The sequence below is a fragment of the Aethalodelphis obliquidens genome, unplaced genomic scaffold (genome assembly GCF_003676395.1).
Source record: "Aethalodelphis obliquidens isolate GAN/ISIS:26980383/991018 unplaced genomic scaffold, ASM367639v1 scaffold69, whole genome shotgun sequence".
Taxonomy (NCBI): Eukaryota; Metazoa; Chordata; class Mammalia; order Artiodactyla; family Delphinidae; genus Aethalodelphis; species Aethalodelphis obliquidens.
This window is the reverse complement of record NW_020838013.1, coordinates 2,203,447-2,218,276: the sequence shown is the minus strand read 5'-3', so window position 1 is coordinate 2,218,276 and position 14,830 is coordinate 2,203,447. Positions and strand designations below refer to the sequence as shown.

At 59.6% G+C, this 14,830-nt stretch overlaps 2 protein-coding genes across 10 annotated transcripts in view; both read right to left on the bottom strand.

The window, feature by feature from the left end:
• Positions 1–423: 423 nt before the first annotated feature.
• RPS6KA4 (ribosomal protein S6 kinase A4) lies at positions 424–12,215 on the bottom strand. 8 transcript variants are annotated; one of them, XM_027090901.1, is made up of 17 exons: positions 10,785–12,174; positions 10,611–10,682; positions 9,699–9,917; positions 9,488–9,603; positions 8,757–8,963; positions 8,571–8,651; positions 8,387–8,490; positions 8,141–8,291; positions 5,671–5,835; positions 3,786–3,914; positions 3,489–3,622; positions 3,299–3,392; positions 2,718–2,837; positions 2,389–2,583; positions 1,978–2,137; positions 1,625–1,788; positions 424–1,357 (listed from the first exon to the last, which is right to left on the bottom strand). In XM_027090901.1, exons 1-17 carry the CDS (start codon positions 10,837–10,839, stop codon positions 1,163–1,165), a joined length of 2,361 nt encoding a protein of 786 aa, XP_026946702.1. In that variant the 5' UTR covers positions 10,840–12,174; the 3' UTR covers positions 424–1,162. The 8 variants fall into 8 exon arrangements, with proteins under 8 accessions (XP_026946702.1, XP_026946701.1, XP_026946704.1 ...); XM_027090900.1 differs by having other exon boundaries at positions 2,664–2,837; positions 10,785–12,165; XM_027090903.1 differs by having other exon boundaries at positions 2,664–2,837; positions 8,856–8,963; positions 10,785–12,155.
• A 646-nt stretch (positions 12,216–12,861) lies between these two features.
• CCDC88B (coiled-coil and HOOK domain protein 88B) overlaps positions 12,862–14,830 on the bottom strand; it is a 14,151-nt gene continuing 12,182 nt past the window's right edge. For both annotated transcript variants that reach the window (XM_027090898.1, XM_027090899.1), the window contains 3 exons: positions 14,256–14,462; positions 14,026–14,094; positions 12,862–13,348 (listed from right to left, as the gene is read on the bottom strand). In XM_027090898.1, the coding sequence (XP_026946699.1) occupies positions 13,293–13,348; positions 14,026–14,094; positions 14,256–14,462 (332 nt within the window). In that variant the 3' untranslated portion in view covers positions 12,862–13,292. The remainder of the gene's footprint in view (positions 13,349–14,025; positions 14,095–14,255; positions 14,463–14,830) is intronic.

The following is a 14,830-nucleotide window of genomic DNA, read 5'->3' as shown; positions in this document are numbered from 1 at the left end:
GCCAAAAGGAGAATCCTCCAAGTCTGCAACAACACCAAAAAAGCCCACAACAGAATAAAAAGCTGAGACTGGGGAGCTGAGTCCTGATCATGTTTGCATCCTGATCAGGTCGCGCCTGAAGCTACCCCTGGATTGTGTAGTTCAAAAAGCCTAGAAGTCCTGTTCTGCTGAAGCAAGTTTAGGTTGGGTTTTCTACTACTTACAACCAGGAGAATCCGAAATGATACACGGCGGAGGTATCAGATACACACCCAAGATAACTGTTTGACCCTCATGTCAAAAACCAAGAACAAAGGGTACCATCTTACCCAGAAGGGTCTGCCCTGTCCCTCCTCTTTGAGGTTTCAGGCCCCGTTGGCTGGCAGGTAGCCCCAAGACCTCTGCCTATACACACCCCCAACACATACACACACACATGCCACACACAGCACTGGGTAGACTTTTATTTTTAAGTCAAAGGCACAGCCTGGATGGGCTGAGGCAGTGACTGTGGATGCCCACCCCAGACCCCCAAGGTGCCACCCCCAGCTAGGGGCAGCTGTGCCAAAGGGGAGGGGATGGGTGAGAAGGGGGCCTCCCCTTTTAGGGGATCGCCTACCTCCTTCCTTAGCCTCAATAGGGGGAAGCAGGTGACATGAAGTGAGGCAGAAATGCTTCAGGGGGTCCCCCAGGGCCTCTCACTGAGCACCCCCGACACAGGTCTTTGGTGGACGTAATTGCACGAACAGTCCATAAAGTGACAGCTTGAGGGGTGCCCCCTCCCAAGAGCAGGACCTCAGGGGAGGGCAGGGGAGAGGTCCCAGTTTCTCCCTGTGGCAACTCAGTGCTTAGAAATGGAGGAGGAGCCCTCCCCTGCCAGGGCAGCCCCCTGGGGGAGAAGTACCTTCCACCAGATGAGGCCGCATCTAGGCAGAGGGCCCCCCACTCCACTCCCCAGCAGGCCCCCTCCCTCCCTGCATCTCTAACTCTATCCGGTAAGACATTAAAAAAATTCTCTGCTTATAAAAATACTTCTGCTCTGTCTGGGGGTGGGGTAGGGGGGGAGGGGAGAGAAGGGTAACAATCCCTGGGGATGGGGCGGAGCTATACAGGAGGCCTGGGGGCAGTGAGCCGGCCTCCTAGAACACAGCCCCGACCGGGGAGAGGGTCACAGTGACGGAGGCTAGGAGGGGGGCAGGGGACCGTTGGCTCGTCGGGGGGCTCCCTTGGCGGCGGGTGCCCGGCCCGGGACGGCGGGCACGGGGGAGACGCGGCGGGATGTGGCGGCGCTCCGCAGCTTCTGTTTCCGCCGCTTGGCCAGCGGCGCGTTTTCCACGCTCTTCAAGAAGAAACCCTCGCGTTTGCCCCGATTGAACGCCTGGCGGAAAGGAGGCGGTAAGTTCCACCGGCCCGGCCTCGACTTCCAAATCCTAGCTTTGGCCCCCATCCCAGGCCTTCCTTCCCATACCACTAGGTCAGGGCCAACAGGTCTTTGGCCTGCAGCCTCTCAAACGGTCAGGGTCCCGACAGGTCAGAGGCCTGGACTCGGCTGAACTCAACCTCTCAGGACTCTGCGGGAGTCGCCTCCCGCAGGCTCTGCCTCTCCAGCCTCGGTCCCGGACCCCCCGCAGGCCCCGCCCCTCACCAGAAAGGTGGCGTTGAGCCCGGAGCGCACAGCTGGCCCCGAGGACTCCAGCACGTCCGGCGTCCGTAGCGGAGGCGAGGAGCGCGCGCTGCCGTCCTGCAGCCACGAGCTGCCCCGCAGTCCCTCGAGCTTCAGCCGCTTGGTGGGGTCCACAGTCAGGAGCCCTGGAGGCAGGACAGGGGAAGTGTTGGGGGGCTGTGTGTAGAGGCTGCGCCGCAGAGACATCCTAGCAGCCCCACTCTCCTCCCCACAAGTCCCCCACCAGGACACCTGACCCAGTAGCAAACCCTGTCCCATCATGACCCCATGGCCTCCCCCTCCCCAGCCATGGCCTGTGACCTCCGGCTTCGCACCTCGGACCAGCTCCTTGGCTTCCTCGGACACGCCTCGCCAGGCCTCCCCGTCAAGGGAGAAGCGCCCCTCGCGGATCTTGCGCATTATTTCCGCCGCCTGGCTCTGCCCGCCCTGGCCTGAGGCCCCCTGGAAGGGGACCTGGCCTGACAGCATCATGTACTGGGGAGTGAAAAGTGAGACCAGTCCAGACCTTCTCCAAGAGGCTAACTCCTGAGGCCCACGGGTTATGAACTCTGACTTCCAACTCCTAAAACTAGGATGCCCGGACCCCAGCACCAGAGAGACCTCGCCTCTGTATTAGGACGACTTCTGACCCCAGCCTCAGACCAAACCCTGCCACCCCAACAAGAGAAACTCCTGTCCCCAGGCTCGGAGGACCCTGACATCTCCTCGGAGACCCCGTCCCATACCAGAATGACGCCGAGACTCCAGAGGTCGCAGGACTCGTCGTAGCCCTGCTGCGCCAGCAGCTCGGGGGCCGCGTACTGCAGCGTAAAGCAGGGTGTCTGCATGGGCCCCGCTGGGCTCTGCGGGCGCAGACGCGCGAACCCGAAGTCGATGATCTTCACCGGGGCTCCGGGCGTATCATCGGCGTACAGGATGTTCTATGAGGGCGGCGAGGCGGCCGTCAGAGACTGGCCCTCCGCGCCGAAGCCCTCCCAGTCCGCTGAGGCCCCGCGCCCACCTCGGGCTTGAGGTCGCGGTGCACCACCCCCGCCTCCTCGTGCATGAAGCTCACGGCCGACACGAGGCTGCGCAGGATCTGGCTCGCCTCGGACTCGCTGAAGTGCCGCTTCTTGCGGATGTGCTCCAGCAGCTCCCCACCCTGCAGTAGCTCCAGGACCAGGTACGTGTGCAGCTGCGGGCCGCGCGACGGGCCAAGGTCACCACCTGGGTTACTGTCACCACCTACCCAACCGGGCCGCCCCCCCACCCCCACCGGGGCCAGCCAGATCCTGCCCCGCGGTCAACATCAAGCTCCGCCCCCGGCTTCAGTTTGAACCCTGACCTCAAGACCACCCCAAGAACCACCTTGGGACTCGCTTCAGTTTCTACCCCCTACTTTTTTCCAGGCCCCCGTCCCTTTGGCCACCTTAAAACTCGCCGCCCTAAATCCTCCCCCTGCCCCGTTCCCTTGGCCATCCTCAGCTCCGCCTTCCGGTCCTCAGGCCCTACTCCCCTGAAATCCCACTTCCCTGACCTCCGGGTCCTCAGGCCCCGCCCATGGCGCTCTCAGGCCCCGCCTCCTGTCCTCCTCCCCGCCCCCCACGGGCAGGCTCTAGCGTCCCTGGGCTCCGCCCTAGCCCAGGAAGGCGTCACCTGGTCCTGATGCACTTCGTGCAGCTTCACCACGTTGGGGTGCGACTGGCACAGCCGCAGGGCGGCCACTTCGCGCTGCGTGTTCGCCTCCAGCCTGGGGGCAGGGCAGGCGGGGTCAGGACAGCTGACCTCCGGCCCCGCCCTCCCCGAATCCGCTCAGCAGAACCCAGCCCACCCCGGGCCCGCCCACCTGCGGCTGAGGATTTTGACCGCGAACTCTTGGCCGTTCTGTAGCTGGCGGCAGCGGCGACACACGGAGAAGCTACCCTGGCCCAACGCGGGTTCCCGCAGGTCCAGTTCGTACTGCTGGAAGAAGGGCGAGTCCTGGGGGCGAAGGGGACGCGTCAGAGGTCCTACCGGGAGCCTTGCGGCCATGCCACGCCCCTGTTCAGAGAGGCTACGAACCTCACCGAAGCCACAGCATGCGCCTGCTGAAGCCACATCTGGAGTCCCCAAGCCCACTTCTCCCCACCCTGGCCCAACCCACCTGCATCATGGCGCTCCTGGCCAACGCTGCCCTGCCAGGCCGGTCTCCAGCAATAGACGCTTCCAGCACATCGGTCATCACCGCGTTGTTGTGGTCAAACAGGATGGACGGTGCCACGAAGGAGTATCCCTGGCGGAGGAGGGGTGTTGTCAGTGGCAGATGGAGGTGCAGATGGAGTCCCCGAAGGCCCAGACCCAGCGGGAAGGAGGGCGGGGGCAGAGGAAAGACCCTGGAGTAGGGGATGTTGCTTTTGCATCCCGGTGCACACAGGATGCGTGGACATTTTATTCCACCTTGTTCTGTGATCTCTTGGGACCATGCATATCTGTTCCCCCGCCAGTCTGTGACTCTGCCTTTCCCATCACAGTGATCCCCCCAGGTGCCAAGGGCATCATCTGACACAGTGTAGTGGCCCAGAATATGATAGGCTGAATACATGAAAGAACTGTGGCCTGGCATCACACATACTTAACTTAGGAGAATTCAACTCTACCCACTCAGGACAAAAAGTCTTTATTCCTTCCTTTCAAATCAAACTTTGGCCTCCTCTGCAAGGGGGGCTACTGAGGAAACGTAAAGAGAAACCAAAGTTAATTCTTTGCCTTTCCTAACAGTCCACATCCTGGCAATTCAAGGGACTCTCAAGGGCAATTTTAACAATGTGTTGTTTTCTCCTAGAAATGCAGCGCCACTGTGCGCTAGAATGCAAGCTCCACATGGGTGGGATCATTGTCTGTCAAGTTTATTGTTACGTCCCTAGTGCCCTGGTCAGTGCCTGGCACATTGAAGGCACTCAATACGTACTTTTGAATCATTAAATGAATGAATGAAAGTAACCACTGATTCACAAGAAAACTTGCTCATTAGGACTGTGAGATCGAGGATGGATCGCAGGAGATCGAGGGATATTCAAGCACAGAGCTGTCCCTTGTGAGAGCTTCATAGAGGGGAACTGATCCATCCATACTTGATATTGGCCTATTCTTATTTAATATTTATGGACCATGTCCTACAGGCCAGGCCCCCAAGCTGGACTCAGGGACGCAGAAATTACCAGCTGGACTCAGGGACACAGAAATTAAACACACAGTCCCTGCCCTCTGGGAGCTTCAGACCAGGTGAGGCAGTCTCAGTCAGTGCCAGGATAAAACCTGACAAACTGTTTAGAAGGAGATTTTGTCTGTAGCAGGCTGGTGCACAAGGAAAGGGTGACCCAGGGCCAGAGGAGCAGGGAAGACTTCATATGCGGACAACACTGGACAACAAGGCTTGAATTTTGCCAGGTGAGCAACTATACCCTCCAGGTTGAGGGAACCACATATGCAAAGGTACAGAGGTGTGTTCTGGCACCTCTGAGCAGTTCAGAGATGCTAGAGCACTGAGTGGAATAACAGAGTGCTGAGGCTAGGGCTCTGAGCAGAGACCACATCGTGCAAGGCCTTGTATGCCGAGCAAAGGAGATGGGACTGGTCCAACAGGCCTAAGCTTCTAAAACTGGGTGGAGGGGGCCTATGCCCCCAGGAGTGTGATATGATGTGCCAGAGGGACGTGCAAAGCCACAGTATAAACAAGGCATCTCTTCCTAAGTGTCCCCTTAAGCAAGTGAATAATTTAAAACAGTATTTTTACATAACAATAGAGATATGATGGAGAAGAAGGGAAATTAACATGAAATTTCAAGATAAACCAGGAAATTCAAAGGCACGTCCTGCCCAGGTGGTCTCTATGACTGACAACTGTAGGTTCCACACAGTGGAGAGATCTAGAGGAGATGCTGGCTCCTGATGAGGACACAGGGCCTGTGCAGTGCCCGCAGGTCAGCCAGGGCTAAGGCTGAGCAGCTCCTGCCTCCCCCGCATCTGTGGTTCTACGAACACTCACTCACCTGGAAGATGCGAGGATCCCCAGGTGGGGGGCTTCCAGGGGGTGAGTAGACAGGCTCCAGCCGGGTAAATTCCTCTGCAAAGTTGCCCACATCCAGCTCTGAGCGGATCTGGGGTCGGAATGGGGCGGGAATCTTCCTGGCAGCCAGAGCAGCCCAATCCAGACCCTGGAGAAAAGGAATGAGAGACAAGGGGTCAAAGGGCAGGAAGTGGAAACCCCTGTCCACTCAGGCCACCCTCAGCAGGCAGCTCCTCAGTGAGGCAAAGGTCTCACTGGCATTTGTGTGGGAAGCTGTTCTTCCTGCCTCCCCAGCTTCTGTTTCCCTTTCTCTGATAACAGAATCCCTATTTCTCTTGGAGAACCAGCCCTCCACCACACTCAGCCAACTCTAAGGCTTTTAATAGAATTGATGTGCAAAAAAAAAAGAAAAAACAAATCTCTTTCTCCTACTGGACTTAAATCTGGGAGGATATGGGCCTGGAACTGCTGGGGACCCCCTCAATGTCTAATGATGAAGTGCCTGTGCAGAAAAGCAGAAGGAAGAGACAAAGAAAGAAATTCCTAATAACATAGATTCAGCACCTGGATGCAGCCTTGCCTGAAGTCAGACCACTTTTCCTTGGACTTTTCATTTATGGGAGCTAAAACATTCCTTTCATGTTTAAACTAGTACAGCGGAGCCTGTTCGTTGCCTGCCCAACATCCACTCTCCTGGTCTTCCTTAGTACTATAGCCCCAATTTTATTTCAGGAACCAATGTACACATCTAAAAACTAGTATTTTATAAACTTCCTTGCAGCTAGCAGTGACCAGTTACTTGTAAGCAAAAATTACGAGGTAGGAATCCAGGGAAAGAGCCTGAAGAGGAGGGTGAACCATTGGTAAGGTGCCCTTTTTGCCCTTCCACTCCTTCTTCTTCGTGCTTCCCACCTGGAGAGCAACCTAGATAGCAAGAGCTCCAGCAGTCATCTTGTACCACGAGGCAACCTTGGGGACAGAGGCTACGTGCTAAGAATAGAGGAGCATTTAAAAAGAAAAAAAAAAGAAACTGAACTTGGCTTCATGAAGACACCACAGCAGCCCCAGCCTGCCAACTTCTGGATTTCTTTTATGTGAGAAAATAAATAAATAAATAGACGTCTATCTTGTTTAGACCACTATTCATTCCTATCTCTGTTCTTAGCAGCCAGACTCTATTCCACAGATATCACCATCTTGAGTTGGACTTTTTGTCACTTGCAGCCTAGAGGCCCGGCCCGGGCTTGAAGGCCCCAGTTCTGGCACCAGGGACCTGAGCATTGCTATCACCAAAGAGGCTATCTCAAGAGAAGGGGGAATAAGGGCACCATCAGGCCTCGAAAACCTTGGGGCGCCTCTCCAGTGTGACTACTGGTCCAGCTACTCCCAGCACCTGGAGCCTGGCATGTGCTCAGGGCGGGTTGAGGAATTCACTTAAGGAAACTGACACTGTTCAGTCATTTCACCCACAAAGGGACATCTTCACTGCAGAGACTTAGACTCCTGTCCGAGAAAGCTTCTCTGAGGGCCCTTCCAAGCAGTACTTGCTGGGAAGATTCAAGGAGATGGCACTCATAGCAAGGGTAACTGGATGTCTGGCCCACTGTAAGTGCCCATTAGCGGATGCCTCTGTTTCTACGTCAGACAAGGCAAATTTAATACCCACATGTAAACAGAACACAACAGTTAAGAGCGTGGGCCTTCAAGACACCCAGATGCGGGTTTAAATCTAAGCTCCATCACTTAGCTCAGTGATCTTGGGCAAATTACTTAACCTCTCTGAACCTCAGTTTCCTCATCTGTAAAGATGAAGATAATCAGGAAGGTTCTGAGGCTTACATGAAATAATGCAAGCAAGGGGCCAAGACACAGGTGTTCACAGTCACAGGGCCCTGCTCGGCAGTGATGCTGGCCAGGTATAGTGCCCGAGCCAGTGAGGTCTCACAAGGACAGAATTCACTCTGCACTGCACCTTAAACTGTGTGTGCTTTTAACAAGTGAACAAAACCCACGTGGTTGATTCAGACATGTCCATCTGAAGAAGAGGCACACAGCCTGTACAGATACAAAGACCAAAACCCTGAGTGGATGCAAGAGTCATAAGATTTGGGCTGACAGCAGACCTGGGGTCTGTTCCCAGCTCTACACTTTTACTGTGTGATCTTGGGCAAGCCACCTTGCTCCTCTGAACCTGTCCAATGAAAGGACTGATGAATTCATTCTCAAGTCCCTGCCAGCCCTACCAGGCAATGAATGCTTTCCCGCCAAGAACACATCTTCCAAGTTGCAATAGAGACGGCTGAGAAGACAAGCCTGCTTTCTTCATCTGAGAGGTTTTCCTAATCAAGTGAAACTGGCCAGCCTCAGACCATCCCTCCAGTGTCCCCCAACCCAGAGCAGTAGCCTGGCCCCGGTGTGTGCAGACAGGTATGGGGGCGAGCCAGGAGCCTCACCTGGAAGAAGGGGTGGTTCTTAACTTCCTGCGCCCCCTGGTGTCCTGCACCCAGCCGCTTCTTGGGGTCCTTGCAAAGCAGCCGCTGCAGTAGATCCTGTGCCACTGGCCCGATCCGGGGGGGGAAGGGAGGGGAGCACTTCAGGATCCGTCTGGGAGGATTGGTGGGGGGGCGTCAGGGGCAGCAGGCCCCCCCTCCAGCCCTGCCCAGGCCCCTCAGCCGCCCTCTGCTTCCAGCCCTGCTCACCGAGACACCTCTGCCTGCGTGTTCCTCTCGCCCTCCAGGGTGAAGGGCGAGGCCCCCGTCAGCAGCTCGAAGAGCAGGATGCCTAGGCTCCACCAGTCCACAGCCTGCGGGGCAGAGCCAGGGTGAGGGCCTGCGGCCACCCCTACCTCGCCACACCCACCCCTCTGACCCCCCGCCAACCCACCTTGCCGTGGCCCGACTTGCTGCGGATAATCTCGGGGGCCATGTACTCGATGGTGCCACAGAAGGAGAAGGTCCGCTCTTTCTGGGAGGGCAAGAGGACCCGCCCAAGGCTCAGAGTTAAGACTCGTGGACTTGTGAGGGTCGGAGCAGTGGGAACTCCCCGAAGGCAGGGCCTGGATCTACTCACCTCTGCACCACCAAGAAACGCAGAGCCAGGCATGAAGCGGGAGCCGGGAAGGGACGGCCCGCACGGGAGTGCGGGAGGCCGAGGCTGCCCTTCACTCACCTCCTCTGTCAGGAACTCCTTGCTAAGCCCGAAGTCCGTGAGGACGACATGGCCCTCGGAGTCCAGGAGCACGTTCTCCAGCTTCAGATCTCGGTAGATGATGCCCAGCTGGCAGGAGCAAGAAGGCCCTGAGGATCCCTCCCCCGACACCCTCTGCTCCTGTCCCTGCACCTGGTCCCTGGGGATGGGGATCTCCAGTGCTGGTGCGGGGCCGGGGTGGGACTGGACCATTAGATAGGAAAAGCCATTTAAGATGTAAAAGCAAGGAAGAGGACACCCTGGAGAGGCCACAAGGGAGCAGGCCCCAAGTTCCCAGGGAGAGGAGCCCCATCTCATGACGGCTTTGGGAGCCAAGGCATGAGGTCTCCGTTTGCAGAAGTTCTGTGAACGTGGCCCCAGGAAGCAGCCTCGCGCTCCCTGTGAGAGGGAAGCCCCTCTGAGGAGACCCCAGGGGAGGAGACCCCACCAGGCAGCACCGGGGCCTTCCTTCCAGGAGGCCTACGGGAAGCAGCTCCCGTCCCCACCGAGGCCACCAGCCCTCAAAAAGCCCAAGGCCACTAGGTTCACAGGCCCCTTCTAAGGCCCAGGCCCAGTCCCCACGGCCACAGCCAGGTGGCCAGGTCCTCACCCACCTTGTGCAGGTGTTCCAGGGCCAGCACGATCTCGCCCCCATACACGCGCACCTCAGCCTCCTTGAAGTACTGGCGCTGGTACAGGTGGGTGAACATTTCGCCGCCGTTCACATAGTCTGGGGGCGGGAGGTGGGTGAAAGTCGCGGAGTAGCCCCCTGGGGTGGCCCCCCCGCCTCCATGGCCCCCAGGGTTGGAAGGTGTCTGCCCTTACCCAGGATGAGGTGCAGCTTGGCGTCCGTCTGGAAGGCGTAGTGCAGCGTGACCAGGAAGGGTGCCTGGCGCACCAGCTCCAGCACGGAGCGCTCCGTGCGCGTGTGCTCCTGCGTCTTGGCTCGCTGCACCAGCGCCGCCTTGCGCAGCACCTTCATGGCATACAGCTTCCCCGCGTCGTGCCCGCCCGCCTTCCGCACCAGGAACACCTTCCCGTAGGCTGTGGGAGCAGCGAGTGGGCGGAGGGTAGGCCATGAACAGGAGGGTGGTGCAGACGGGTGAGGGTGGGCACGCTGCCAAGCCAGGAGGGTGTGCAAGTCGGGGGAAGGAGCTGGGGTGAGAGGCAGGTGTGCAAAAACTGGCAGAGCCTTCTAAGGAAAAGGTGTGCACACCCCCGGGCGGGTGCTCAGCAAAACCAGGGAGGGGATGTGCAAACCAGGCTGGGGGGCACACAACTCCGGGAGGCCTGCAGCGGGGGTGGGGGTGGGGTGGAGGGCGGGTCATGTGCAAACCTGTGGAAGATGAGACAGATGCAAGAGGATGCAAAGCCAGGGAAGGGAGGCAGAGGTGCACGCAGACAGGGGAGGGCCGGTCAAACCCGAGGAGGGGAGTTTGCAAAGTGGGGGAGAGGGCTCTCATATCCCGCAAGGGGAGGAGCTGTGAAATCACACAGGAGAGCTGCAAGCCCCCAAGAGTGTTGGCAGATCCCAGAGGACCTTCCAGGGAGGAGCGACGTCAACGTGGAGCAGCCCTGCGGGTCGGCATGCAAACCATGGCAGGGCAGGGCAAAGCAGGCAGGGCAGGGAGAGGCTGGGGAGCACTGCCGGCAGCCTGGCCCAACCCAGGTGGGTGTGCAAGCGGGAGGCCCGGGGCACCATGCCTGGGACACCTGCCGGTGGATAGGGCTCCTCACCTCCCGTGCCCAGCACCTTGAGCAGCTGGAAGTTCTCCACGCCCACCTTCTCCTCGTGCCCGGTCAGGTTGGCTGCGGGCACAGGGGGCAAATGAACCCAGCCCGTGCATGAACCCTCCCAGCCGGCCTGGGCAGCCATCACCCGGCCTGCACCCCGGGCCACCTATGCCCCACCTTCGGTGATCTGCAGCTCCACCGCACAGCCCTCGTCCTCGTCCTCGTCCCCCATGGCCGGCGGGTCGCTGGGGCCCGCGAGGCTCAGCTCCGGGCGGCGCCGGTTACATGGCGGCTCCGGCCGGGGCGGGAGCTTCCTGGTGCCGCCTCCGGGGCTGAGGCGGGCGCCGGCGCCGCCTCCCTGCTCCCCGCCCCGCGCGGCCTGAGTCAGGCGCTGGAACGTGACAGCGCCGGGCGGGGGGCGGGCGGACGGGGCGGTCCCATCTCCCGCAGGCGCAGGGGGCTGGTGCTAGGGCTGTGCGCTCTGGGCCCCAGGCGACCATCCTGGGGACCTGGGAACACCCCTTAGGAGCCGTGCCTGGGGTCCGTGGATAACCTGGGGCCTCTGTGGGGCGGACACTCCCAAGCCAGGTGTTGGCCCCAGGGCGGTAAGTCCACGTCAGGCTGTGTCCCAAGGGGGATGGGGGTCCCACTCAGGTACTTTAGAGCCGCCTTCCCCTCCAGGGTGCCAGCCCCAAGGGCAGCCAAGCAGCTCTGTCCAATTCTTAGCCACCAGCGAAAGTGAGGGATTTCATAAAAATCACAACCCACTTGCCTCGTTTTTGATCACTCCTTGACCTCAGCAAATAGGGGAGGGGATCTGTCGGTCCCCTTGCCAGACGAGCAGCCTGAAGCCACACGGCCACCCTTGTCCAGCTACTGCCAGCCCAGCCCCAGCCCTGCGCCTCTCACTCAGCAGGGCTCTCGCTCTTGGTGCTGGGCAGGCTAAGAGGGTCCCAGAAGCCGCCCGGCCCAGCCCAGCTCCCTGTCTATACCCCCGGCAGCCAGCGAGACCCTCTCCCCTGCAGACTTGCCTTTGCCGGGGAGGCCTGGGGGCACAGGCACCCTGAGGACCAAGCCTTGTCTCTGGGCTCCCCTTACCTACAAGGGGCACCAAGAGGGAGCCCAGCCCAACCCCCAGCAGGGAGGGGCAGCCGATTTTCTGACCGAATCTTCCTAAAGCAAGTGGACCTATAAAAGCACCTCAGCCCCCAGGCACCCTTCACAGCCCACCCAGTGCGCGCACCCCGATGTGGCTCTGCCCCTTGTGGTTCCCAAGCCTGGCACAAAGTAGACCTCAAAAGGGGTGTCAGAGCCACATAGGTGTGGCCTGCTCTCCCCATCAGGCCCAGCGCCTTGTCCCCCTCCCTGACAACTGACAGGGGCCACCAACAGGGTCGGGCAGCCAACAAAGCCCCCTGCCCTGAGGCCTGTAGGAGGGGCTTCCAGCTGCTCAACCCCACTGGAGGCCAGGGGGGTCCACTCCCATGCCACCAACCTCAGAAACTCAGGCTGAGAGAAGGAAGGCAGAGCGGTGGGTTATCCCCAAGGGGAGGGCTGTGGAAACCCTGTGAGTCAGGCTGCAATAGGTCACCCTGGGGAGGCTGGCCTGGCCACCCCTCCCAGCTCTCCCCACCCCCAGATTCAGGTTGCCTCACCTCAGCCGGGCAGCCCCACCCTACTCTGGGCGGCCCCAGGTGCCTTGACTCACGTCCTGCCGCCCAGGCTAATGGCCCCCTTCCCGGGCGTCATCCTAGAGGCCCTGGTCAGAGACCCCGGCGTCCTTCCCACCTCGTGTGTCCCTCCACAACAGCCCCCGACACCAGGCGACACCCCAAGGGCGGTAAATTCCCTGGCGAGGGGCTCAGCCCCAAAGGCATGGAGGAGAGAGGATGAGGAGGCAGGAAGAAATAAAAGGAGAGAAGAGGGTACAGGGGGCGGGCGCAGGCCCTCTGGGTACTTCTCCTGCCCCACACTCGGGAGCCCAGACCTCACCTTTCAAGCAAAGGCTGAGCCCAGACTCAGACCCTACCCGCTCTGCTGGCTACCCAGAACCTCTGCCCCCTCCCCCCACCACTGCGACATCCAGGCCAGCCCAGCGGGCCCCTCCCCTGAAGAAAGCCCCTTGCTGCCCCATGAAGGGCAAGGAGGCCAATGGCCACAGGCCTCTGACAGCAGAGAAGGATCCCAGGCCACATGTGTCCTGGCACCTAGTGGCTCCTAGATGCGGCTGGTAGACACAGGGCACAGATTCAGGTGGTTGCATCCCAGCTTTATTCTCGTGTCCCTCACATCCCAGCTAAGGCTCAGAGATGGGCCCAGGCCACAGTCCCCGGGAAATTGTCCTTGACTCACCGTCTGGACCGGGCAGGGGGCTCTCTTGCCCACTCCTGCCTGCCTCCTTCAGCTGGCGGCTGTCCCGGAGACCACCTCCTCAGCAAGGGCCGCATGGCGGAGCCCCAGGCGGGAGCCGTTTGTGGGGGCCGGCCATCGGCCCTGTCCATAAAGTCATCCCAGCTCCAGCTCGGGGCCCCAGTGCAGGCTGTGGAGGATCTGGGGGCCCAGGCCTCCCTGTCCAAGGATTCGCCACAAGTGCCCTGCCTCCCCAGATTCTTGGGCTGCCTGGCGCCCCCGGTGAGACTCCAGAGTCGAGAAGACTCCACTCCCAAGCTCCCCATCCACGCAGTGTCACTGGCTGAGGGAAGGCGCGAGAGCCCGTTTCTCCGATTCCTGCACCTCGACGTCTGGAGGGAAAAGCTCAGCTCAGGCTCGCTCCCTCCGGGGACTCCCGGCTGCCCTGCCAGGCCTCAGACACGCCAGGCCTTCGCTTCGGCTGTTCCCTCTGCCGCCCGGTGCTCCTGATCTCACTCGCCCTGCTCTCCTGTCTTCCCAGAACACCATCACCTCCTAATATCCTAGGGCTGAGCTGCCCGGTATAGGACTGGGCACGTGAGATGTGGCCGGTCTGAACTGCAATGTGCTTGGGTATAAAATACCACTGGACTTCAGACTTAGTGTGAAAAAAATAATATAAAATACCTCATTAATGACTTTTATACTGACTACACATTAAAATGATAATAGTTTAGGCATACTGAGTTAAGCAAAATATATTATTAAAACTGATTTTACATGCCTCTTTCTACTTCTCCTGATGAGGCTACTGAGAAACTTTAAATTACACGTGGAGCTCACATCAGGTTTCTATTGGATGAGCCGTTGTAGATAATTATTATTTTTATGCACATTATTCGCTGTCTCCCACCTCCCCACACCAGAACGTTCCCTGCTGTATCCCCAGCTAGCACATCACCTGGCACGTCGTAAAGGTTCATTGTCAAATGAGTGAATGGGCGACTGAGGCCTGCCAGGGGCCCCAGGCAGGGCAATTACCTGCCCTCCTTCCCAGGCCCCCACTCACCCTCTCTGTTGGCATCTGCTTCGCGCTCCGCCAGGGTCTCGACAGAGCCATCCCATCCCACGCTAGGTCCTGGGGGGGCACAAGGCAGCCACTGGGCCATGAGGACCAACACAGAGGCAACAGGGCTTGTGGGGAGACACAGGAGACAGGAAGGAAGCCCCCTCCCCCATGGAGCTGGTGGGTCCACAGGGAACTGGGGGGCTAGTGGGAGGAGGGACCCTTTCCCTCACCTTTGCCATGGGAGCTGGGTGCCCCCAGCGGGCCTGGGCGCCGCTGTCGGAATCTCTGCCGCGGGGTGTCCCCGGGGCTGAATGACTCAGAGCTTCGCCCCACGGGAAATCTTGAGCTGAGTTTCCGCCGCTGCCCACCTGCCAGGGTCTCATCCCGCAAGCACAGGGAGCTCTGGGCCCGGCGCACGGGTGCCGGTGAGGGGGACCCTGCAAGAGGCACAGGCAGGGAGGGTATCGGAGCAGTGCCAGGAGGGGCTGGGCAGAGTGGAGGGGCCAGCAGGGAGAAGCTGCACAGGGGCCACAGGGGACAGGCAGCTGCAGAGGTGAGGGCGGAAGGGGCCCAGGGTTGGGTGAGTGAAGGTGGTGACAGGAGGCTGGACCCTGTTCTGGTTCTGACACTAACTCACTGTGTGACCTTGGGCAAGATGCTTCCCCTCCCTGGGCCTCAGTTTTCTCATCTGCTGACAGGGATAAATGACTTCTCACTAAAGTCCCCTGCTGCTCCGAGGTCCTAGGTACCGCTGTGGTTGGGTCGGATGGCGTGGGTGGGTAGGATGGCGTGGGTGGGTAGGATG